At 34.8% G+C, this 24,563-nt stretch overlaps 5 protein-coding genes across 7 annotated transcripts; 2 read left to right on the forward strand and 3 right to left on the reverse strand.

Annotated features, from left to right (window-relative positions):
- LOC109326191 (pentatricopeptide repeat-containing protein At1g11290, chloroplastic-like) lies at positions 353 to 2,832 on the forward strand. The gene has a single exon (XM_019558882.1). It carries the CDS (start codon positions 380 to 382, stop codon positions 2,546 to 2,548), a length of 2,169 nt encoding a protein of 722 aa, XP_019414427.1. The 5' UTR covers positions 353 to 379; the 3' UTR covers positions 2,549 to 2,832.
- On the reverse strand, positions 3,913 to 6,968 carry LOC109327165 (p21-activated protein kinase-interacting protein 1-like). Its single transcript, XM_019560231.1, has 3 exons — positions 6,236 to 6,968; positions 5,027 to 5,324; positions 3,913 to 4,197 (listed from the first exon to the last, which is right to left on the reverse strand). The coding sequence occupies exons 1-3, from the start codon at positions 6,878 to 6,880 to the stop codon at positions 4,136 to 4,138; spliced, it is 1,005 nt and encodes a 334-aa protein (XP_019415776.1). The 5' UTR covers positions 6,881 to 6,968; the 3' UTR covers positions 3,913 to 4,135.
- On the forward strand, positions 9,037 to 10,014 carry LOC109326300 (probable carboxylesterase 18). Its single transcript, XM_019558999.1, has one exon. It carries the CDS (start codon positions 9,037 to 9,039, stop codon positions 10,012 to 10,014), a length of 978 nt encoding a protein of 325 aa, XP_019414544.1.
- LOC109327210 (pentatricopeptide repeat-containing protein At1g03540) lies at positions 11,562 to 15,669 on the reverse strand. 2 transcript variants are annotated; one of them, XM_019560282.1, is made up of 3 exons: positions 15,544 to 15,669; positions 13,243 to 15,449; positions 11,562 to 12,186 (listed from the first exon to the last, which is right to left on the reverse strand). In XM_019560282.1, the coding sequence occupies exon 2, from the start codon at positions 15,444 to 15,446 to the stop codon at positions 13,566 to 13,568; it is 1,881 nt and encodes a 626-aa protein (XP_019415827.1). In that variant the 5' UTR covers positions 15,447 to 15,449; positions 15,544 to 15,669; the 3' UTR covers positions 11,562 to 12,186; positions 13,243 to 13,565. The 2 variants fall into 2 exon arrangements, with proteins under 2 accessions (XP_019415827.1, XP_019415828.1); XM_019560283.1 differs by lacking the exon at positions 15,544 to 15,669 and having other exon boundaries at positions 13,243 to 15,493.
- Positions 18,284 to 23,122, reverse strand: LOC109327174 (endoplasmic reticulum oxidoreductin-1-like). 2 transcript variants are annotated; one of them, XM_019560242.1, is made up of 10 exons: positions 22,769 to 23,122; positions 22,415 to 22,546; positions 21,722 to 21,974; positions 21,042 to 21,152; positions 20,349 to 20,467; positions 19,924 to 20,028; positions 19,584 to 19,786; positions 18,958 to 19,081; positions 18,509 to 18,691; positions 18,284 to 18,409 (listed from the first exon to the last, which is right to left on the reverse strand). In XM_019560242.1, exons 1-9 carry the CDS (start codon positions 22,904 to 22,906, stop codon positions 18,509 to 18,511), a joined length of 1,368 nt encoding a protein of 455 aa, XP_019415787.1. In that variant the 5' UTR covers positions 22,907 to 23,122; the 3' UTR covers positions 18,284 to 18,409. The 2 variants fall into 2 exon arrangements, with proteins under 2 accessions (XP_019415787.1, XP_019415786.1); XM_019560241.1 differs by having other exon boundaries at positions 18,369 to 18,691.

A 24,563-nucleotide genomic window follows, 5' to 3' on the forward strand; every position in this document is an offset into this window, starting at 1 on the left:
ATATATATATATATATATATATATATATATATATATGCATTATAATCAAGTACATATTATCACAAGGTATACAACTTATATACATTAGACTTACTTTGCTAACACAGAGAATTTATTGTGTATCCCTTTAAAACTTCTTCACATTTATGGTTGAAGAAAATAAAATAAAATATTATTTTGATACTACTTGAGAAACATTAAGGTGTGACTGACAGGTTGAGTTTGGTAAAATAAAAATAAAGTAATATAAATCAATACTAAATGATGTACAACTTAAAATTACACCGATTATACATGGATTTTAAACTCAACTTATAACGAGGTAAAGAGAAGACAAAACTAACATAAGCAATGTTCTTTATGTTCCGCATGAATCATCATGACATGTTCCACACTCAAACATTGGATTCATGTGCTTAACATTCCCAAAATCTCCAACATTAAGACAAGGTTTTTTACCACATCATCTTCATCAATATTGAATCTTTGCACCAAACCAAAGCACCTTCAACAAATCCATGCAAGGTTCTTTCTCCATGGCCTACACCAAAACTCATTCCTTTCCTCCAAACTCATTGATTGTTATGCCAAGTTTGGTCTTTTATGTTTATCACAGAAAATCTTTCATTTCACTGAAAACCCAGATTCAGTTCTTTACAATGCAATCTTAAGAAACTTGTCTCAGTTTGGTGAATATGAAAAGACCCTTTTTTTGTATAAGGAAATGGTTGAGAAATCAATGTACCCAGATGAAGAAAGTTTCTCTTTTGTTTTGAGGTGTTGTTTTTCTCTGTCACATGAACAAGGAGTTATGATTCTTGGGCAGATAGTGAAATTGGGTATGGATGAGTTTGACTTGGTGGCAAACACTTCGAAAGAGTTGTATGAAAATAATGGTTTTTTCACATTTTTGAATGAGCACAAGTCATTTGAAAGAATGTCTATTAGAGAATTGAATTATTGGAATAACTTGATTTCTGAGGCTTGTGGAAGTGGGAAAATTGAGGAAAGCTTTCAGCTTTTTTGTGGGATGAGGAAAGAGAATATTCAACCTAATTCAGTTACTGTGATTAACTTGTTAAGGTTATCTATTGATTTGAATTCATTGAAGATAGGACAAGCCCTTCACTCTGTGGCTATTGTGAGCAATTTGTGTGAAGAACTTTCCGTGAATACTGCACTTTTGTCAATGTATGTGAAGTTAAGGAGTTTAGAAGATGCAAGACTGGTATTTGAGAAAATGCCTGAGAAGGACCTTGTAGTGTGGAATATAATGATTTCAGCATATGTGACGAATGGGTACCCTAAGGATTCCTTAGAACTTTTATATTGCATGGTTAGATCAGGGTTTAGACCTGACTTGTTTACGGCAATCCCTGCAATTTCCTCGATCACACAGTTAAAATATACTGAGTGGGGAAAACAGATGCATGCTCATGTGGTAAGAAATGGTTCAGATTATCAGGTGTCTGTTCATAATTCTCTTATTGACATGTATTCTGCATGCAATGCCTTAAATTCAGCACAGAAAGTTTTCGGCATGATAACGGAGAAGACGGTGGTTTCATGGAGTGCAATGATCAAAGGATATGCAATGCATGATCAGTCTCTTGAGGCTCTATCTCTCCTTTCAAAAATGAAGCTGAGTGGTACTAGAGTTGACTTCATTATAGTGATAAACATCTTGCCTGCGTTTGCAAAGATCGGGGCATTACATTATGTAAGATACCTACATGGATACTCATTGAAAGCAAACCTTGATTCACTAAAATCTGTCAAGACGTCGTTTCTCAGTAGCTATGCAAAATGTGGCTGTATAGAGATGGCCAGAAAGCTGTTTGATGAAGAGAAAAGAAAGCGTAAAGATCTAATTGCGTGGAACTCTATGATCAGTGCATATTCTAAACATGGAGAGTGGTTTCAATGTTTTCAATTGTACAACCAAATGAAACTATCAGATATTATACCAGACCAAGTAACATTTCTTGGCTTGCTCACAGCTTGTGTTAACTCGGGTCTTGTCGACAAAGGCAAAGAAATTTTCAAGGAGATGGTGGAAATATATGGCTACCAACCTAGCCAGGAACACCATGCATGTATGGTTGATCTACTAGGACGTGCCGGAAAAGTTGATGAAGCCCGAAAAATAATAGACAATATTTCCCTTAAGCCAGATGCCAAGGTTTATGGTCCCTTGTTGAGTGCCTATAAGATACACCCAGATACCCGTTTTGCCGAAAATGCTGCTCAGAAACTTATAAGTATGGAACCTAAAAATGCTGGAAACTATGTATTGCTCTCGAATATATATGCTGCAGCAGGAAAGTGGGATAAAGTTGCTAAAATGAGGAGCTTTCTTAGAGATAGAGGACTAAAGAAAATACCTGGATGTAGCTGGCTCGAATTAAATGGACAAGTACACGAGTTTCGTGTTGCAGATCAATCTCATCCAAGTTCTACCGATATATATTCGGTATTAAAAGTACTGGAGTTCGAAGCAGGGGATATGGAGGATTATCTTGAACTCTTTGACCCTCCTATCATTTAAGTGATGTGAATTTTAAGATCTGACACCTTAGAAGCCAAGTTCTCCAGACACTAATTGTTATTTAACCTCCATCTGAACCTTGTAGTTGACATTTATGAACTTCAACGTTTTACTTATCATAGTCCTGCACCACCCAGCATAAAGATCATGTTTATGGGTTGGTTTTTGCCTTTTCACCTAATAGGCTTTGTTTCATGTTTTATTTTGGTACTTAGAGCAATTTTTGGATTTCATTTTTTGGTGGTATTTCTGGTATCATAAATGAGAAGGGAAGATATTTCCCATATGCTCATTTTGCCTTTCCCTGTAGCCAATAACAAGTTTATTTGTTTAATTCTTGGTTTACGTTGAGGTTGGTCTAAGAGGAACTAGATGTGGGCACTGACAAGAATCTCCAATCTCCCAAGAAGAAGGAACTCAATCCTAATATAATTATTACTGAATGGAGACCTTTTTTTTTCTTTGTTAAATCAAGGGTATCGTCTCACTCTATTAGTAAGAAACTAATCATTTTCAAGATACATAACTGTATCTTATCATTGACATTTTTTTATTTGTGGGGCCTTACATCACTAAACCAATGTCTTATTGGTGAATGAAGACCTTTTGAGACTTTGTATTGTAAGACTCTACAAAATGCCAAAGGATTTGAGCATAAGCAATGCCTATGTGGTTCTCAATCCCAATATCAAGCAAGGTTTCCTATAGCAACTAGCAAGTACTGTGACTGGAACAACGAAAACTAACGAATTCCCTTTATATGTTCCTTCAATGTGTGAAAGACAAACCAAAAGAAAAACGAAATCCTTTTAATATTTAATTATTTTGGGCCATTTTTCTGCCATTATTGCATGATACTTCTTGTGGGAGCATTACTTTTCAAAACTTAATGCAAGGTTTTTCGGATTTATCTGCCTCTAACATAAAAGGTATATTCATGCAAGTTTGATTTAAACAAACAAGATTATCCATTTATTAGTTAAAGAATATTTTGATTATAAAAATGATACAGTTAGTTTTTCCAATCAAAATGTGATTAATATCTGATGGCCTTTAACATAACTAACTTGCTAGAGTTATTTTTCTACATAGTGCTTAGTGGCAGTTACTTCCAGTCTTATTTGAGTGTTAAAATTAGATGCAAGCAAGCAATGTTTTTTAAGATCAAAAGTGAGGATCAAGGTTATTTGCTGCCATTTTTATACCTATTTGACCACTTATGCAGATTATATTCATGTAACTTTGGAGTTCCATTTGGAACGAGAAACTAATTAATTGTATATGCACCTTTTCTGTTTCAACTATCAAAATTCTTACACAAGAATAGACCCTAAAGAACTATCAGCATGAAGTACATATCCATATGAAATGACACAAGCAAATAATAGATAGCATAAGTGTGTATGAGTGAACAGAGGGGGAATACAGGATGAGAAGGGTACCACAATACTGCAACTGATAAATAGAATCAACTAGCAAAATAGATTTCTCAATGCCATTTAATATGTTAGTTGAGTCCTCTAAAGGGCCAAAGCCCCCTTTGTCAATTAGTAAAATGATTTCTCAAGCATGCCATCCATAAATCTCTTAATCTTCCACTGTTTGATCTTGTTCTTTTGCTTTACTCTTTCCGGCTTCGGGTTTTCTGACTGCATAAAGGAAGATATAAAAAAGGATAACATTAAAGTAAGGAACCAATTTGCACGTAACCATAGGTAATCAATCACAGTTGTAAAGATAAAGATTGTCACTGAAACAAAGTACCTAACAACTGATCATCAGTGTTGGGATAGAACCTAACTAATGAACAAGTTGCAATTTGCAACATTAAGAAAAGTCCCTAAATTGCAGATTCAAATCAAAGGTCAAACTACGATATGTTGGCCTATTTGCACAATTATACATTCAACTGTTATTTTGGGTAGAATGCTTCTGAAAGATTTCAAACATATCGTAACACTCATCATGATTTCAAACATATTCTTACAGCCAAGTATCATGATAAGAATATCCCTTATCTCCTCCAAAACCAAAATTCCATTTGAGTTTGAACATTAAGAGACACTCATCATGATGACATGATTTGATGATCATAACTAACATCAGCGAAGTTCATAGCTTAGGCTCAAGGGGCCTTGAGTGAAGGCAAGGCAAGTGTACCCTTGACACATTTATGTTCATAAACATGAGAAAAGGGGGTAATTTTAATTAATTGTAAGTTGTGACAACTAAGAGACTTAATTATTGAGTGATCAAACAATTTCTCTGAGTTCCAATTTGGGTATCCCCAGCACAAATTTGTGGGCTGCTGACAATTCATGACAATGTAATTATCTCTTATTGAAGCATATCATGCAGTTAAAAAAACAGTTCAGTGCACCATAATGAGAAGTTGTAAATAAAGAAGAAATAAGAGCAAATGTTATAGTTCTTCTCTCTTTAAAAAGCATGTGCGAGAGCTCAGTATTTACAACTTACATTTTAGAGTAGACCCGGCAAGGCATGTCAACCTTGACTGTGTCTTACACTCAGATAGTGGATTTGGCTTCTCTGTGGCAGCCATTCGAACATCCCACACACGTATAACCCCATCAGATGATGCAGATGTTACTAGGTATGGATCTTCACCTCCTGCAGAACCATCATTATCTGTGAGGACAACAATACCTTTTACACGGGTTGCATGTGCTTCTTCTATAGAATATGCAACCTTTCCACTGTTTATGTCCCATGCTGTGATATTGCGGTCCTCACCACCTGTATAGAGAAGTCCATTCTGCAACATAGAATAAATTTTAGGAGCCAAAAAATAATAATAATAATAATAAAGGGTGACCCACTGCACGAAGCTCTCACCTAGTGGGGGCATGGGGAAGGTAGATGTACGCAATCATACCCTTACAAGTGAAAATGTTGTTTCCAAGATTTCAACCCATGACCTCCACATCACAAGGCGAGCAACATTTCCGTTGCACAGAGGCTCACACTCATAGTATGTACTAGGTTGGAAAAACAATTGATAGATAAAGAGAGAAGACAAAAAAATAGGAAAAAGCTGAAATTTTAATCTGAAGCTGAAGTTGGCACTTGAACATGCTAAAAAAATGGCAGGGAGATCAGTTCATGTTGTAACGTGGGTGAGGAGGAAGACAGGAAGTGAGCACGCGGGTAGAGGAGAGAGAGGGCATGTGGGCATTTTTATGTGGGTTTAATCTGAAGCATTAATTTTTTATCCGATAACTCATGGTATGTTCTCATTTCTCACCTGATACACCCCTAAATCATTGAACGGTACATCAGTGTAAGTATGGAAGAGTATGAAAGTGATCATCATTCATCTCATTTTTGTAGCAATTAAAGCAAATACTATATATGCATAATATATATAGCACATTCAGGACTTGATATTCAGAGGGGGGAAAGTGATTTTCCAAAAACATATCTCACGCCCTGCAGCTGTTACCCCAGGCATTCACAATTGCAGCCAAGTTTCAGTTTGTAAATCAATTTAACAACATTCTTTTCCATCCCCTACCAACTACTACCCTGAGATTACATACTAACCATACCAACCAAATAGAGAATCACACCAACTTCATGTGCCATATACCCTAATTCATATTCTTATCATCAACAACACAATACATTATTTATATTCAGAACAAAACAAATGAACAAAAAACAAACCTTAGCATATGCCGCACATAGAACCCGCTTCTGGCATTCAAATTCAAGCAATAACCTCGCATCCTCAGCTTCATGCACAGACACCTTCTCCTCCATAGCCAAAAAGAACTTACCACCATCCGAATCATACTTCACCAAACTCGCTTCCTTATCCAACCTACAACAAAAGCTCCTCCTCCCTCTAACAAGATTCACCATAGCAAGACACTCATCACGGCCAACTGTAAGCGCAAGCTTCCCGGAGGGATGAATCGCAAGGTCATTAACCGCCTTCCGGTGAACGGAGGGAAGCGTCTTGAGGTGGACGAATCCATCAGCGTCGTAGAGACAGACGGTGCCTTCGGCGTCGGCGGAGACGAGGTTGCGGGGGAAGAGAAGCTCCGGAGGGGTGTAGAAGGAGAGGGAGGTGACGGTGGCGGAGTGGTGGTGGAGGGAGCCGAGGGAGGAGGAGGCGGAGAGATTGTAGAGGTGGATGGTGTCGTCGGCGCCGCCGGATGCAACGACGGAGCCGGAGATGGCGACGGATTTGATGAGGGAGAGGTGGGAGGGGTAGGAGAAGAGAGGGGTTAGGGTTAGGGATTGGGATTGGGATTTGAGAGTGAAACCCCAAATGAATCTCTCATATGAACCAGCGACTAAACTCATTCTTATGCTTTTGTGAAGATGAAACCTTTTTTCTTCTTTCTTCTTCTTTTTATATGTCACTTGTGTCAATGTGTTTCAGCAGCAGCAGCATAAACCATTAAACCCTACTAATACTAGTACTACTACAATTTGGTGGCTTTTTTTTGGAGGTATTATTAGTGTCATATATTTTTTAATTTTTGTATAAACCTTATACTTACAAATTTTGCTATCTAGTCCAATTAATTTTTGTTTTGAAATGTGGGTAAAGTTTATAGTAATTGTAAAATTGGACAATGCATCATTGATTTTTTATGAGTATAATATTTATATATTATCATTTTTTTATACATAATTATTAGATTATTCATCATTTTTTGAATTATTTTTTTAAGAATAAAGAATAATTAAATATCAATAATGTATGATACAATGACAATATATAGACTCGTCCACATATTTTCTTCTCATTTTTATAGAAAATTTTAGTTTGTTCCCTCGCTTTGTTTAGCCCGTTCATCTGTTGGCATTTCTAATGGATGATAAGGGCAGTCCATGTGCTTTGTGTTTAAAATGAGTCAAAATTTAATAAAATTATTACGTAATATGATTTACAAACTGTAAATGTAATTTGTTTAACATTGAAAATAAATCAAGGTTTCTTTTTTTTATTTCGTCAATTTTTAGTTTTGGTTTATTCCTTTCTCTTTTTTATTTATCAATGCTCGTCAGCAACCCTTTTACATATTCTAACACATTTATAACATTAGAATTTATCCAAATAAATATAAACACATATTTCCATACTTGCTTTTGATTTGTGGTGAGCACCATGGAGGAAGTAGGAAGTTTAAGAGATTTATAATACCAAACCAGGTTACATTGAAGGATAAAGATCATATGTCCCATAATTTTTCAATTCACATGTCCCGAATCAATCAAATTTCATAAAATAATATTAAAATATTAATTTTTATTTTTATAATTTTTTCAAATGAATAGAGTTTTCTTATTGACTTAAACACAAAATTGGACATATGATCCCATCCTACATTGCATGCCTAGTAAAATGAAAGAAATTTAGTGGAGGAAGTGTTCTTGTCACTAATTATATAATTAAATAAGTTGACATCTTTGACTAAAAATGTGAATCATATTAGAGTTAATGCACCTTACCAAATTTAATTGATTTTTTATATCTTACTAGTACATCATTCTTTTAAACTCAATGCAATATTTAAAAAAAATATATATTTTATCTTATAAGAAATCTTTTTGCACCTAACCCATGTCAAATGTAAAATACATTTTTAAGTAAATCTCTAACTTACAGTTACAATTGAAAACTCAAATATGAAATTGGGTTTGGAATTGGTAATAAAACTCAAAACATATCAGCCCACAATTGAATACGCACATCAAAATGACTAATTTTCATTATACTAAAGGTCACTCTTCTTTGTATTAAAAAACATTCTTCTAGATACTACCAGGGCTAAAATGATTTCACTTTCTTCATAGCTACCTTTTTTGTATTTGCTATTTTCTTTTTTGACGTTTTTTCCTTCTTTTCTTTAAGAGTGTAACAGTCAGATTTAGTCTAACTTTAGATTTGATTAGAAATCGAAAGTTTAATCTAGTTCGGCTTCTACTCATTCATGGTATAAAAGTCCAATACGAAATTGAATTATCTTTAACTCACACTTGAAAAGTCAAATATGAAAAGGGTTTGGTAGAAATATGAAATCAAAGAAAGAATAATCAACTAATGATATATTTAATTCATCCTAACTATTCTAAAATACATCAATAAACTAATCTATTGTGAAATGTGTGATTTTTAGCCAACATAATATATGAAAATATACTCCTTTAATATACCAATACCGAATAGAGATGTGTTGTCCCGAATTTTATCTTAAATATTTATTATCACTTATTCCATAAATGATGCCTCAAATGATATTCATAATCCTCCTTGGTTATAACATCATATTTACCCTTTTTTGTTAAAGCATAGTGGAGTTGACCATGTGAACGGTGTTTTCTATTGGAAACGTTAGATAAAAGAAATAAAAACTGATAAAAGTATAAGTCTTATTGTAGATAGCAGTTACCTGAATAGTTGAAGAGTTGAGAGAGTTTTCATTGCATTGCATTGCATAATTGATGTAACTATGTCCATTCCATGGAAGATCAAACTCATCCTTTCCCTATTATCACCCATCAGAAACCTTTGTTTTCGCTCTAACTTCACCATCAACCGCTCTCTCTACAACTTCTTAGACCGAAAAACCCCTCCATCTCCTCCTTCCTCCCATGACGTCATCATTGACCCCTCCCGCAACCTCTGGTTCCGCCTCTTCAACCCCTCCGCCACCGCTAACGCTGCTTCCGATAACCTCCCGCTCCCGGTCATCGTCTATTTCCACGGTGGAGGATTTGTTACCAGCTCCCCTGATTCCGCACCTTTCCACTCCCTCGCTCACCGCTTCTCCGAAAACCTCCGTGCCGTTGTTGTATCTGTTAACTACCGTCTCGCGCCGGAGCACCGGTACCCTGCTCAATACGACGACGGATTCGATGCCGTGAAGTTCCTCGACTCTTCTGTTGATATCCTCCCTCCCACCGCCGACCTCACACGCTGCTTCCTCGCCGGAGACAGCGCCGGCGGGAACCTAGCTCACCACGTGGCAGTACGTGCAAGCGGATTCAAATTCCAGCGCGTGAAGCTACGTGGCGTGATTGCACTGCAACCGTTTTTTGGCGGGGAAGAGAGAACAGAATCGGAGATACAAATAGGAAACAGTGCTCCCGGTTTAACTGTTGAGAGTGCAGATTGGTATTGGAAAGCGTTTCTACCAAACGGTTCGAACCGGGATCACCCGGCCGTTAATGTGTTTGGACCGGAATCGATTGAAATTTCGGGTTTGGAGTTGAGTGACTCGATCGTGGTGTTTGGTGGGTTGGACCCGGTTCAAGATTGGCAGAAGAGATACTGTGAGGGATTGAGAAAAGCAGGGAAAGAAGTGAAGTTATTGGAATATCCAAATGCGTTTCATGGGTTTTATATTTTTCCAGAATTACCAGAATGTTCGTTGATGATGAATGAGATTAAAGATTTCATGATACTTCAGTTAAAGAAAATCAATTAAGATAAGGTTAAGATTTACATATATTTTATTCTACCTAATTATGGATGGAGCTTAGGATGAACCAATTTAAGATTACTTTTATGCATTGTGAGTGTGATATTGTATGTGCATGTATAAACTATAGATAATAAATCATGCAATTGAATTAATTCAAGTATATTTGGTTCTACTGAAATTAATTCAAGTGACAAAGAGTTTGTTTTCTCCATTGCTATCATTTGTGACAATGGACAAAAGTTGGATAAAAATGGTAGGTTGGCATTATGTGTTGAATTTTTAGAAGAAAATATTAACAGGTCTCCCACCACATTATTTAAGAAAGAAAACAGAGAATGTATCTTATATTTTTACACTTAAAAGAAGTGTAGAATTTAGTTTTCTTATTATTATTTTTTGTATTCCTTAAACAATAATGTTAATACACTTGATTACATATTCCTTATAATTCAAGGAAGTTGAGATTTTTTATCCCATCTCCGTTATTGGAATCCATAGCTTCCACCCCTCTTCATCATCCATATCAACACTGCCGAGTTTTCCCTCCCTCTCTATTTGCAACAAAAAGCTTCTCATAATCACCAATAAAACAACTCATTAAATCATCTCAACTATCACTTTCATCATCAATCTTCAATGGTGGGTATTAGACCACCAACTTGAACCTTAACCTCTAGGAAACCCATAAAATGCAAAACACAAACTCAAATAAAACTCTCAACAACCAAGAAAGATCTCTAAATTATTATATCAATATATAAAACTCTTAAAGAATAATGAGATTACATAACAACCTAAGACTTTGTTTACATAACTATATAGGTCTTTCAAAAAACTTATACTTGACCTGTTTTTTAAATAGGTTATATTTGTGTAGGCCAAAAATAGGCTCTCTATATGACAACCAATGAGTCCCCTATCCAAGTTTGAATAAAAGGAAAGAGGAGATTTCTCACACATATCATTACTAACTCAACTTCAAGACTTCTTAAACTTGAAGATTAGGTCCATGTTATTATCAACCAACACATCCATGCTAACAAACTTAATAGGAAAACCAACTAAGAATGATAACTGAGCCTTAACAACAAGAGGGAGGGGATGACATCATGGATTTCACAGCTTATAAACTATGTGAACACTACTATGCAAGAACAATAGCATACATTTGTGTCAATCATCAAAGAGCAGAAGTAATAACTAATCAAGATGTGGCTTGATGTATTCATTGGACACGAGCATGGCCTATGACTCTGTCTTGTTGGCTTTATACACCAAGAACAATCTAGTTCCAGTGTAACGAAATGATAATGCCTTCCCACCTGAGAGAATGCTAGCTGAGTACGTTCAAGCACTATTAAGATAAGTCTCGCATCGGATAAGAATATAGTCGAGCCAATGCTTATAAGGCTTAGACAACCCTCACCATATAAGCTAGCTTTTGGGGTTGAATTAGATCTAGTCATTCTAATATTTGATATAATTAGTGGATTTTATATATGATTAAGATTAAATATACACTCTTGTGAGTCTCTTGACACGTCGACCAATGTCGAAGGTTGGGTCACATGATTTTAGTTCAATTCAGATATTTCTACATTTAAGCTGCACTTGGTACTGATGAGTTATAGACTATTAACTCATGGACTAACATAATATTTTCAAAGAAAAATATATTAGTCTGCTAAACATTAAGTGTTAACCAACTAACCAAGCAATTAACTAAATTACCTTGTGTAAGTGAGGTGTGTAATATTTGATAGAAAAACTTTCCTTTTAGCATTGTCATGAGAAAACACTAAAAAAGTAGAGCCAAATTTATTTTACCTCACTGCACTTAGCAATTGGCTAGAGATGCCTTTTATTCTGTTGGAGGGAATAATCCAAATGGCTCTAATTCCACAAACAGCAGCTACTGCTTTGTTTTCACAGAAGATTGCACTGCCATGTGATCCAACCATTCCCTCAGAATCACACCGAAATGGCTATTTTTTCAGCTTCTCTTAGAAAAATAATATTCCCGAACTGGAGAGTGGTTGGATATGACTTTATTTCCTTTTTCTTTGCGCTATTATAATGTCCAGCAATTGACCAAGGCACAACTTTGGATGCTTCTTCAATTGGTTCTGCAACTAAGCACCCAACAATCCTATGCTGAGAAATGAATAGATAAACCTGTATATATTACCCATTGCCAAAGAACAAATCAAAGCTAAGTTGTCAATAGCCTCAATCTCCAAAACTTTTTCAGAAGGCACTAGAAAATCGAACAAAGTCAATAAATAAAAGGGATCAATATGTATGACATAATAGATTGAATTGCAAATTACTCACTTCAACTATACACACCTTTTTGGCAAATGGCCACTAATATTGAACTTTAAACTCCTGGGAATTCACAATTTTTTCAACCCCTTTGACACTGGGCACAGGGACTACCATTTCGCTGGCCCAACCCCACAGAACAGAATTGCTAATTGGATAAAATAAATTGTTCATCAGGTATGGATGGAATAGAGAGAATTGACAGTGTAGGTTACACTGAATTGAATCCCGTGTATAATGGGGATTGGGAATCGAATTCACAGTGAATATCCTTGTGCAATTTATTGTCATCAGCATCACCGGGAATATACTTGATCCCACAAGCAGAACAAGTGCGTAATGGGGAATTGAATTGACTGAAAAAGAGGTAAACGTATACAGTGTGATCTAGATTAGGTGACCTAGGGTATGCAAACTGGATTGTGCGATTCTTCGCAGAAAAGGGACCTAGGGGTCTTCGTTTAGTAGACTTGATTTGGGAATTTGAGATTTTAATTCAAGTGTGATTCAGATTTTCTAACTTCACTAATTGTATTGTAAAACAGTGCACCGGCATGGTAAAAATATTATAAATAAGTTTAGTTATGTGCATCAATTCTATAAGTGGTTTTAACATTTAAGAGGGGCAGTTCGATTTGGTTTGCAGAACAGTTTGGTTTTAATTGGTTTTTTTTTTGCATACCCTCAAGATTAGTTGCAGTGTGAAACTACATTCCAGGGCTCAAAATTGTTTTTAATCTAAATCTATCTATTATTAAGAAAGCTCAGTTTTTCGCTTGATGGGTAAAGGAAGAACACTTTGCACCAAACCAATCCACCATGTCAGAATCAACAAGGGAAATTGTTAATAATTTGCACTGAATTTTAAATGTTCTTAAAGGCAGACAACAAGAAAAACAGTCAAACCTTTTCTCACTAGGTAGGGTTGGCTACATGGATCAGAGGATGTCATGATGTACTATCTCAAAGTCAGACAACAAATCATTCTTGAAATGCACAGCAGCACCATAGAATCTTCTGATATTGTACGTAACACTAATGCTTGCACAAGTTAATCTGCTAGCTTAACACTTCCATAAGGGTAAATCCTAGCTCATAACCTTCCATGATAGCTAAGAGATCAAGCAGTTTGAGATGAGGGTGCATTTGATGTAGTATCAGATGCAGTTAAAAAATCCAACTGCCAATTTCTACCCATCACACAACCTCCACCATGCTAGAACACTGCTTTACGCAGCAACAATCATCTTGGTCAAATCAAGACGAGAACCTTTCTGATTCTCATTATCAACCCAGCTCTTCCCTGGAATCTTCTTAACCCCTCTATCTTCCATTAACTTCCTGATCTCCAGAGCATCATTCCATCGGCCAACTGCTCTATAAATGTTGCCAAGCAGAACATAGCTTAAATGAAAATTAGGATCCAGCTCAATCATCTTTCTTGCAACGCGTTCTGCAGTTAAATAGTCTGAGCATTTAGTGCAAGCCCCAAGAAGAACTGCCCAAAGCGATTGATCATGTCTGCAGTGGGCATTCTCAAGTAAACTTTCAGCCTCCTCTATTAGCTCAGCACGGCCCAGGAGATCAATCATGCAATTGTAGTGCTCAACTCCAGGCTTGATCTCATATTCCTCTATCATTGAAGCGAAATATTTTCTCCCTTGATCAATCAAACCCGTATGACTACAAGCAAAAAGAACATTAATAAAAGTAATATAGTCAGGCTTCACCCCCTCTTTGATCATATCCTCAAATAAGGCCAGTGCGTCTTCCCCTCTTCCATTTTGTGCAAACCCACCAATCATCGAGTTCCACGTAATCAAATTTCTAACTTGCATATTCAAGAACAATCTATGTGCAAAATCAACGCACCCACATTTTGCATATAGATCAACCATGGCAGACTCTACTATAACATCTCCCCAACCACCTTTTCTTACATACTGACAATGAACCTCTTTCCCTTGTCTCACAGCAGCCAGCCCTGAACACGCACGAATAATAGTCCCAAAGCTGTAAAGATCTGCAACTCTCCTCTCCCTAACAAGATTCAGCACAGTTTCACATTCTCCATTTTGGCAATACACACCAAGCATAGCACTCCAAGACACTGAGTTCTTAAAGCTCATTCTATCAAAAATGCTCCTAGACCATTGAACCAAGCCACATTTTCCATACATATCTAAGAGACTACTATCGACAACCACATTCCCACATATCCCTGACGTAACAACTTTGGCATGCACCTCTTTCCCCTGCCTTAACCACCCCAAATTCGCACAAGCAGCCAACAATGTCCCAAAAGTAAACCCATCTGGCACCAACCCACGATCCAAATGCATAACATAAAAACAATCCAAAGCTTCCTTAAACATATCATTCCTCGCAAACGCTGATATAACTGATGTCCAACACACAGCATCTGGTTCAGGCAATTCATCAAACAGCTTCCTTGCATCCCCCACTGCATGATTCCTCCCATACATATCAATTAAAGCACTTATAATAACATGATTGCAGTCAAACCCATGACTTATAACCACCCCGTGAAAACATCTACCAAGTTTCAAGTACCCAAGTTCAGAACAAGCCTTGATCACAGAGGACAAAGTGAACTCATTAGGCTCAACACTCAAATCCACCATTTCAAAGAACAATTGAAGTGATTCCTGGTGTTCACCAACTTTAACATACCCAGAAATCATTGAAGTCCAAGATATCACGTCTTTTACATAAAGCTTATCGAAGACTCTACGAGCTTCGCTGATACGGGGACTTAGTTTGAAGTAGAGGGAGAGCAAGCTGTTACCAACGAAGCGGTCATTTTGAAGACCAGATTTGAGGACATGAGCGTGGAGTTGAGTGCCATGGGTGAATGAAGTGGTTTTGATGCAGGTTTGGAGGAGGGAAGCGTATAGTACCGGTTTGATAGTGAGATGGGAAGAGGAGTTTCTGTTGAGGGTGTTGAGGAGTTTGAGGGCTTGAGAGAGAGAGCCATCTTTGCTGTATTGGAGAATCTGGGACTCCATCTCCATGGTTGGTGTTTTGGTGGAGATTCTAAGGTTGGAGGCCAGGAAGCCGTAATGGCGACTGAAATCGAGCTTCTTCATCAGCTGTAAGATGCAATGCAAAAAAGATAAATGGTCATGTTCAAGGAAAACATCGTGTAAACAACTTACACTCAAACTTCACAAATATTTATTTTACCCCTTAAGATGATTGCTTAGTGACTCAGTGACCAAGAGGTGACGAGTTCATATCCTAGAAACAGTCTCTCTACTTGTTGGTAAGGGTTTGTACATCTATTATCTCTAGACCCCACTATCCGATCGGTCTCGTGTACTGACCTGCTCTTTTAAGATAAGCAATTCACATTAACAACACTCGAAGTATTTACAATTTTTTTAACCAAAGAATCACGAAAGCAAATGCAAGCAAATTATCTAGAATAATTGAACAGGAAATTGCAGCATAATACTTGGAACTCAAAACAAATGCAAGCAAATTACATGTCAGCTTCAGGAAACACGCAACATAGATAACATTCAACATATCCTGTATCAACAAACTCAATCATATTCATACCATTGGGACTATTATATCCATGAAATAGGTTACTACTCACGAATTCTTGCGGAAGATAAAGCCTGTGGAAATTTTGCTTCCTTTTTATACTTAGTTTATGTTCCTCACATTCTCCCTTATCTCTCAATGAATCTCACCTTGCACCTTCTCTTATGGTTCTATTGGTGACGGAAGACGGTAGTGGTGGATTGTAGGTGGCTTTTCACGGCGGAGTTACGTGGCCGTGCGCGGTGGGTGAAGTAGCGGTTAGCGTGGAGCGATAGTAATGAATAGAGGAGAGTGGGAAATGGGTGACCGGGTCGGGTTATATACGGTTTCGGGTCATATGTTACTGATCTGAATTGGGCCAAAGCCCGAATATTTTTCTTTCCAGAAAATTATTTTAGCCCCACAACAAAATTTACCCTCATTGAAAGTAATAATTTCAAAATGCTATTTTTAGTATTTTTATTCTCTCACATTTCCCTATCATTCATGCTTCACATTTTTTTATCAACAAGGCTTTGCTCTAATTGTGTAAATCATCACTAGATCTCTAGATAAACTTAAAAGTAAGAGTTTAATTCTTAAAAGTGACATATGCTGGGAGAGACAGTCATATATCCTAAAAGTAAGAATGACAACGGGGCAGGTCGGGGCTGGGTTTGCATATACCCAAACCCAAATCCAAACTCAATAGATTAAAAATAAAGATACCATCCCATAACCAATCGGATTTCGGGTAATCCGAACCTGGAAAAGAATCTGAAAATTATAAATATACTAAGGAAAGTATGATATCATTTTTGTTTCATTTTTCTCTAGCATTTCTATTTTCTCTTGTATTATTTTATTTCTTTTATGTTTGAAGATCCAATAGTATGTAAAGTAAAATTAGAAATTATTTTATTTCTTTTTTTATGTTTGAAGATCTAATAGTATATATACTTCGGGGCAGGTTTGGGTCAGTGTCTTTGCTCTACTAAACCCAAACCTGAACCCGAAAGTTAAACTCGAACCCAAACTCAATCATATCAAGTTTTCCCATTAAATTCAGGTTTGATTCGAACAGATACTTACAGGTGTGATTTTTGTTGGATCCTTACTTAAAAGAGATTAGTTATTCTCCGCATAGCCTTGTATTACTCAATTCAATTTTAGAATCAGTAACACAATATTTCAATTCTCCCTTCTCTATTCTTCTCTCTCACAAAGGTAAACAAGGATATCATATTTCTAATGAGAGAAAAAAGTCTCTCAAAAATTAATATCTAAACTTTAAATGAATATACATTTTTCTTTGATATCTTTAATTATTATTATTATTATGTAGAATTAATGTTATTTTAAAACTTAAAACAATTATATATATTTCTTTATAATTTTTACCTTATTAATATTAACTATAAATTGTAATTAAATATTGTTGTTTTTCATAAACTTTTTGTCAAAATCTGTCACCGACCATCTATTTCATTATAAACTTCTAGTTATGAGTAAAGTTTTTCCTTTCATTCAATGTGATGGTATTATGAATACTTTTGAAGTATGCATTACACTAAAAAAAAGGAAATTGTAACTTTCAAGTGATCATTTCATAATCTATCAATGTTTTTGTCATGATTCATGTTTATATTTGGAGTCCAATATTTATTTCATTTATATTAGGACATAGGTATTTCTTGATCATTATTGATGATAAATCAAGACATACACGAGTATTCCTTTAAATCAAAGGTTCATGTTATTATAAGGTCTTTTTTGTTTGTTTAATAGAAATAAAAATTGATATTAAGTTAAAATGTATAAAATTTGATAATGATCTTGAGTTTCAAATCAATAACTTTTATATATCAAAGAGAATCTCACATTAAACACATTGCGTTCAAATCCCTCAACAAATAAAAAATCATCAAAATGTCTTAAGTGTTGCAAGGTTAATATTTAAATCCAATCTATAATTCTGAAACACACAATGTTGCATATCTAAGACATGGACTTTCATATATGAAATCAAACATTTTTCATATAAAACTTCAAAAAATTCTCTAGTCACACATTCTCTAAATGTGTACATTGGATTAATTAATCAATGCAACTCACTGCTATATATCATTTCATTTCATATTCAATGCGCTATAGTAAAATTTTCAACCCATGAAGGGTTTCCCATTCTTCACCCGAAAATCGATATCATTCGACCCATGAAGGGTTTCCCATTCTTCACCCGGAAATCAATATCATGGGCGAACAGGCATAGATATATTCATACATTGGTTAGGATCATCATCAAGGCATGGTAGAAGGCAAGAATATGAGGATTGGGAATAAGATAATTAAATTACAACATTTTGCCCCTGCAATAAGTAAAAAAAAAAAAAACTATAACATATGTTTATTCCTTTTGATTTTGTTTTTTCCTATATTCATTCCCAATTTTGACATATTTCAAACCAAGATCATGGTTCCCTATAAACCTAGTCTTCACTATGATGTGAATTCCTGCTACCTGCAGATATCACATGCAATGTTCTCAGTTAGTTAGATAAACCAACAAAAACAATAACCTATACTAGGAACAACAAATACTAAGAATGAAGTATTTTACCTATGTTCTAAGTACATAAGACTGGATTCTTTTCCATGACCTAATCAGTGTTTTATAACTAAAAGGATGTCCTTCAATGATTCTTTCAGCCGTAGGACCTATTTTGCGGACAAATTCAACGGATTCTGAAAGTCGATTTAGAAGATTCATCAACCCGATTACTTCATTCCTTTGCAACTGCAGCTGAATACCATCAAGTACAACATAAAAAGGCATTGGTCATTCATTTTATTGTATATAAATCTTTACACTGACGGTATATACATATTACACTCTTATTATTATATATAACAAGAAAATGAATACTACTTAAGCTATAATATATGTCTTGTTGGCAACACAATATATTCAATGTTCACTGCATAAGCAATTCGATTTCAAGTAACATGCATAAAGGCATCAATCAAGATATACAGAGAGAGAGAGAGAGTTCCAACAAGAGTACTTACTGTTTGACCCAGGTTTTGTCGACCATCATCCGAGAAGAGAATCTTTAATGCAGTACCAAGACCATGAACCTGAAGCTTCCCCCATAGTCGACACTTTTCACATCCTATACAATCCATCAATGCACTGTGTTCCACAAATATTTAATCAATATAAGATATATCATATGAAGCAGTGAGCGAATTGAATCAGTAGTTGTGTAATAATTGGCAAGTAGATATAATGAGTTTTTGTAAGTTTTTATGTCAGTGAAAAGTTATGCTCGGCGCTTAAAAAGTCCAGATAAACCTACTTGCATCAGAAGGCAGAATTTAAAAACATTTCTAAGTAATACGATATTATCGGAAAATGAAAGGCAGAATGGTACTGCAGGACAAAAACAAAGATAGGGAAAAAATGTTAAAATTCAACCTGTATTGCGTTTTCATTACCCCGGTTTTTTTTTTGCAAGCCTTAATATCAAATAGATGGAAATATAACCATTGCAAACTAATTGTCTTTTCCGACATACTTATTAGTTACATAAAGCATGCAAAGAAGAAACTAAGACCCAAAAAAGCGGTCTAAATTATTAATGAACAATATTTATTGAAGGGCGGAGCTATGTCCGCTAGTTTATAGACAATACCTAATGTTTCTGAATTGTTGTTGAATGTTCTGTTTCAGCTCAGGTCCACTTTGACCTTTCCACAGCTTAGCTTCATCAAATGGAACTGGACATGCAGCTTGAAGTTTCGGGTTGTAAAGTAGCTGTTTCATCAAGGATTGAGTCTTAAGGTCCTCAATAGGGTTACCGGTATCATACTCGGCCTGTTCAAGATAATCTGCAGCCTGAAGTGGTATTTCAGTTAGATATTTCATCATGAAAATATAATTGAGCAGTGTTTCTAAAAGAAGAAAATATTAAGATTGATAAATATATATAGATATAGTATTTATGATTTTAAAAGAGGACAATATATACTCACTTTGGTTACTGCTCGCAGGACGAAGAGAAAAGTGAAGTACAAATTACCGACACGGTCAGGGTATTGTAGGACTCGGTCATACAACAACGTAAGATTTTGGCCCCACTGGAATAGTTTAAAGAGAAAGAAAGCCGTTAGATATTCGAATAAACTTCTAAAAACTATGATTGGACTAAATAACATGCATATATGTTGCAAAAATGTGCAGTTGGTTTCAAGATGAGTCGCATCCTAATTATTTTCGTACGTTATACCAAGTGCAAATGAAATAAGTTAAAACTTTAAGGCTGTAACATAAAAGCCAAATAGCCATCATCAAAATGCTTAAAATATGCAATGAACTGAATAAATCCTCAAAATCAATGTAAATATTTCTTTCAAAATAAAAAATTAGCTACTACTGAAAAGGGGAACCTGAGATTTACCAAATTCTTAGCTTCATCAAGAAGATATTCAGCAGCTATATGTACTGATATGGAGGAGTGAAGACCCGATATCAATTTATATAAAATCTTTTCCTCCTGGCATGACTCTTGAGATGGATCTACAGAAGAAGAAAAATAAAAAAAAGTTAATCATAAATATAAACGATGCTTGCGTAGATAGCTTCGGGTGTTCATATACTGCTCCAAACATCAAGGAACCATAGGTAGGCATAAATAACAGTTTGTCTTTTATGATCAATTTAAAGACATCTTGCAATTAAAATAAATGAATGGTGAGAATATTACTAACATCCACTCCAAGAGTTTCAAACAATAGGCATTAGATGATTGAAAATGAAAATAAAAAATATGAATTATTTATAATGAAGCAGTTTGTTTCGGTAAAGAGAGACAGATAGAGCACAAATTCGCATTTAAAAAGTAATTAGTATGTTGATTTTGATGACAGGAATGGTAACATCAAACTATATAAAATCTCATGCTTGTTGACATTACTAAACAAGTTTATTCCCACACTATAATAGTTTAAATGAATCCCAAAGTTTTCTTATAGCCCATTATAGTTATAGAAGCACTTCGATGACTCACTTCATTTGGCACTTACTATTTGAACGATGTGAAAGAATAGGATAAAAAAGATTGAAGAGAATAAGATATTCGGCAAAAACTTACATTTGGGGCAGTTCTCGGAGTAGACAGCATCCCATATCCTTCTTGCAGATGGACCACTGAAACCAGTGTACCTTTCAGGATTAAGTTGAAGATTCACATATGTCATTTCATCTGTAAAGGCAAACTTGACAACAATTATTGACTAGATAATTTCATTTGATGAAGTACATAAGCAAATCTGATGTTACCCAAAAATATAATTTACTTATGGATACTACCAAAGCATTTCAGTATTGATAATAAATTAATAACTAAGAAAAAAGCTAACAACACATCCTAGATTATCGGGTGGATTTCATGTGGGATCAACTAAATTACATGGGTCGAATCTCTATTTAGTGAGATGTATGTGAAATTCATCCAACAATAGTGAGTGTGATGAAGAGTGTATTAAAAAGTATGTTGTTAGCCTAGCTCAATAACAAACAATTCACAGAATTACTAAAATAAACTAAAGGGCTGTCCAATGTACGAGGCTCCCACTTAGTGGGGTCTGGGGAGGGTAGATGTACGCAGTCTTACCCTCGCAAACAGGGAAGTTTTTTCCAGGATTTGAACTCGTGACCTCGTGGTCACTAAGTAACAATCTGACCGTTGCACCAAGCTTACCCTTTACTAAAATAAAGTACAACTATGACCGAAAAAATTCAGATATGAATTAGTTATATACAGTTGCGCACCATTGTCGGTCTCATCATCATTTGTCCAGGGATTGTCTATTTCTGTCCATCCTCTAAAAGCTTTACTATCTAAGGTACGATCAACAGCTGCCTGGGGTTTTCCTTCTTGACAAACGAGATCATTCTTTGAAAGGCGATTAGGCTTCTTAAATGATTCGGGGAACTCACTTATAGGGCATTCGCATACACTACAGTCCCGCAACTTGCACATACCATCATCAGGCCAGAAAGGGCAGTCACACCATAACTTGGCCTACAGCAAGATTTCATCAACTAGTCTTTAGCAAAAACAAAACACACGAGGATCAAAGCAAAAAAATGTGATTCAGTTATTGGTATTCCTGCATATAATGTATCATTGGAGATATCGTTAAAGTATGCAAGTTCGCATAATTTCAACGGGTGCCTGTAATATTGAAAACCACTCATTCTAAATTCAAAGGTTGTAGATCAATATATCAATATATAAGGCGAAAGAAAGCTCCTTAATTATTAAAAATTAGAGTTTCCATCAAGTGACAATGAAAACCTTTAAAAAAAGATCAATATAACAAGCTAGGAAACTTAGAACTAAATCGCAGACGCAGACACACTCCATAACAGATAATTGGGAACATAAACAAACATTAACAATAGAACAAAAGGGCCTCTATAAAGAAAAAATGCAGATATAAAAAGTGACAATAAGATAACCTTAAAATACCGAAAAAATGGGGTTTTCACAAGCTCTTGAAGGGATGGATTCAGCACTTCCTCATTAAGATTATCCACAGTTTCATAGTCACAACAACAATCTTCCACCATGCCACTATACGTTGGTGTACCCTGCACAAGAGTTAAATAAAAATTAACCATTGATCAAAATATAAAAAATCATACAGTACATAACATAATTTATAGAATAACATATACTATTTTTTTATGGGACTACATTTCTATTTTTATTAAAACATAATAAACTGCATAAAACATTGTGATTCAGAATAACATAGTTGAAGCTAAGATGTAACAAAAAACAAAAACAAAAAACTGAAGAAGTAAAATTACCCGAGAACATGGACACGAAGCTATCTTTTGAGAAGTTTTGGAAGACATAGCAATAGCAATAAACACAACGATGAGAGCAAATACCATCCAAACCCATCGTGACCCATAACCCTTTTTCTCAATCTCTTTCTTCACCATCACCAATGTCGGTGTTTTTCCAAACAAAACACTAAGATTTTTCAGACCCAGATGAAGATCTTCGTTTGTTTGAATAAAAAAAACGATTTTTTTGCAGAAAGTGAAGATTTTTTTTGGAGTAAATGGTGTTTGGCGTTTTGAAATTTTAGTGGGGGTTTGGGTTTTATTGGTTGATTTTTTTAGTAGCGGTCTTGTTCGAAACGAAAGAATATGAAAAATTATGGGCGTTGGTGTTGGTTTACCTGTTCCCTTGTCCCAAACAGTGGGCAAGAAAATTCGACAAAATCTCGGTCAAAAACAAGGATCAAGCTTGTTTCAAAAAAGTTGGAGTTATTTTTTCACCGAACATTTTTTCATCCACAAAACTTGAATCGATATTTTATTTAAGAAAAATCAAACATATATCACTTGAACCAACGTATGTTGATCAACATTCTTTCATTTAATAAGTACTTTTTATTATTAGAATCGCACCGCTTATTATATCATGCTATAATGATATAATAGTTTACACATTGATTTATTAATTAAATTGTATACCACTTCAGTTATTTATAAATGTAACTTATTATTTATATAACACTTAACTTAATTGTTGAAACTTTATAATGATTCATCTTATTACAAACAATTATCGAATTCAAGGTTTTAATCATTTTTGTGTCATTTTGTATTTTGTCATGGAGGTTTTAATTGCTATGGTATGATATGATTTTGACAGATTTTTATGTATTAATATATTTAATTGTATGTCTATGTATATGAATATTGATTTTCTGAATTGAAATGATTGATGGCTTAAGTAATATAAATTATTTGAAAAACTTTTTAAACAATATATTAATAAAATACTTGTAAAATTATTGTCGGCGAACAAAAAGTATATGCTTATCTTATTAATATAAATAAACAAAAAGTGTTATCAATTGCTCCTTTTTCAATGCTACTGCTTTTGATGCAAGAATTCTTTTATGAAAGAATTGAAAAATACACGTCCCAATTGTTGCTTTTTATGAAAAGATAATAATACATGCATAAGTAAATAGTTACATGCAAAAAAATGAATGATTTACTCACTTTATCACATTTTTATACTGACATTACATGTATATTACTTTTTAAATATTACACTTGAAAGAAATAAAATGTCACATAGAGTTAAATATTACCATATTATATCACTAGTATTTTATGTACACCAAAATAAAAAATATTAGTGATATAATATGTTAATATTTAATTCATTACTTACATTTTAATTCCTTCAAATTGATGTAGAAAGGTTGGTTATGTGTATCAAAGACTAAGTCACTCGTGGGAAATGAATATTATTTTAATATTTTTAGCAATTATCTTATTATTATTTTTTAGTATTTTTTCATTATCTTTTAGTATTTTTTTTTATTATTTAAATACTATTGGGATGTAGCAAACAAAACATATTACTTTCATAAATAAAATTTGAGAGTTTTCTCTTTATCGTGAATTCCAGTATTTATCTATCAGGTTTGTGCTTGTAAGCTTGTGTTTATCATTCTAGATTTGGCGATTGTCACACCCTTTGTGCTTTCGACTGCATCAAGGGGTATTAGAGCACGTTTTCTCCTGCCTCTTTTTGTAACTTGGACAATCATGGGAGATCAACCACTGACAATAG

The sequence above is a fragment of the Lupinus angustifolius genome, chromosome LG14 (genome assembly GCF_001865875.1).
Source record: "Lupinus angustifolius cultivar Tanjil chromosome LG14, LupAngTanjil_v1.0, whole genome shotgun sequence".
Lineage (NCBI taxonomy): Eukaryota > Viridiplantae > Streptophyta > Magnoliopsida > Fabales > Fabaceae > Lupinus > Lupinus angustifolius.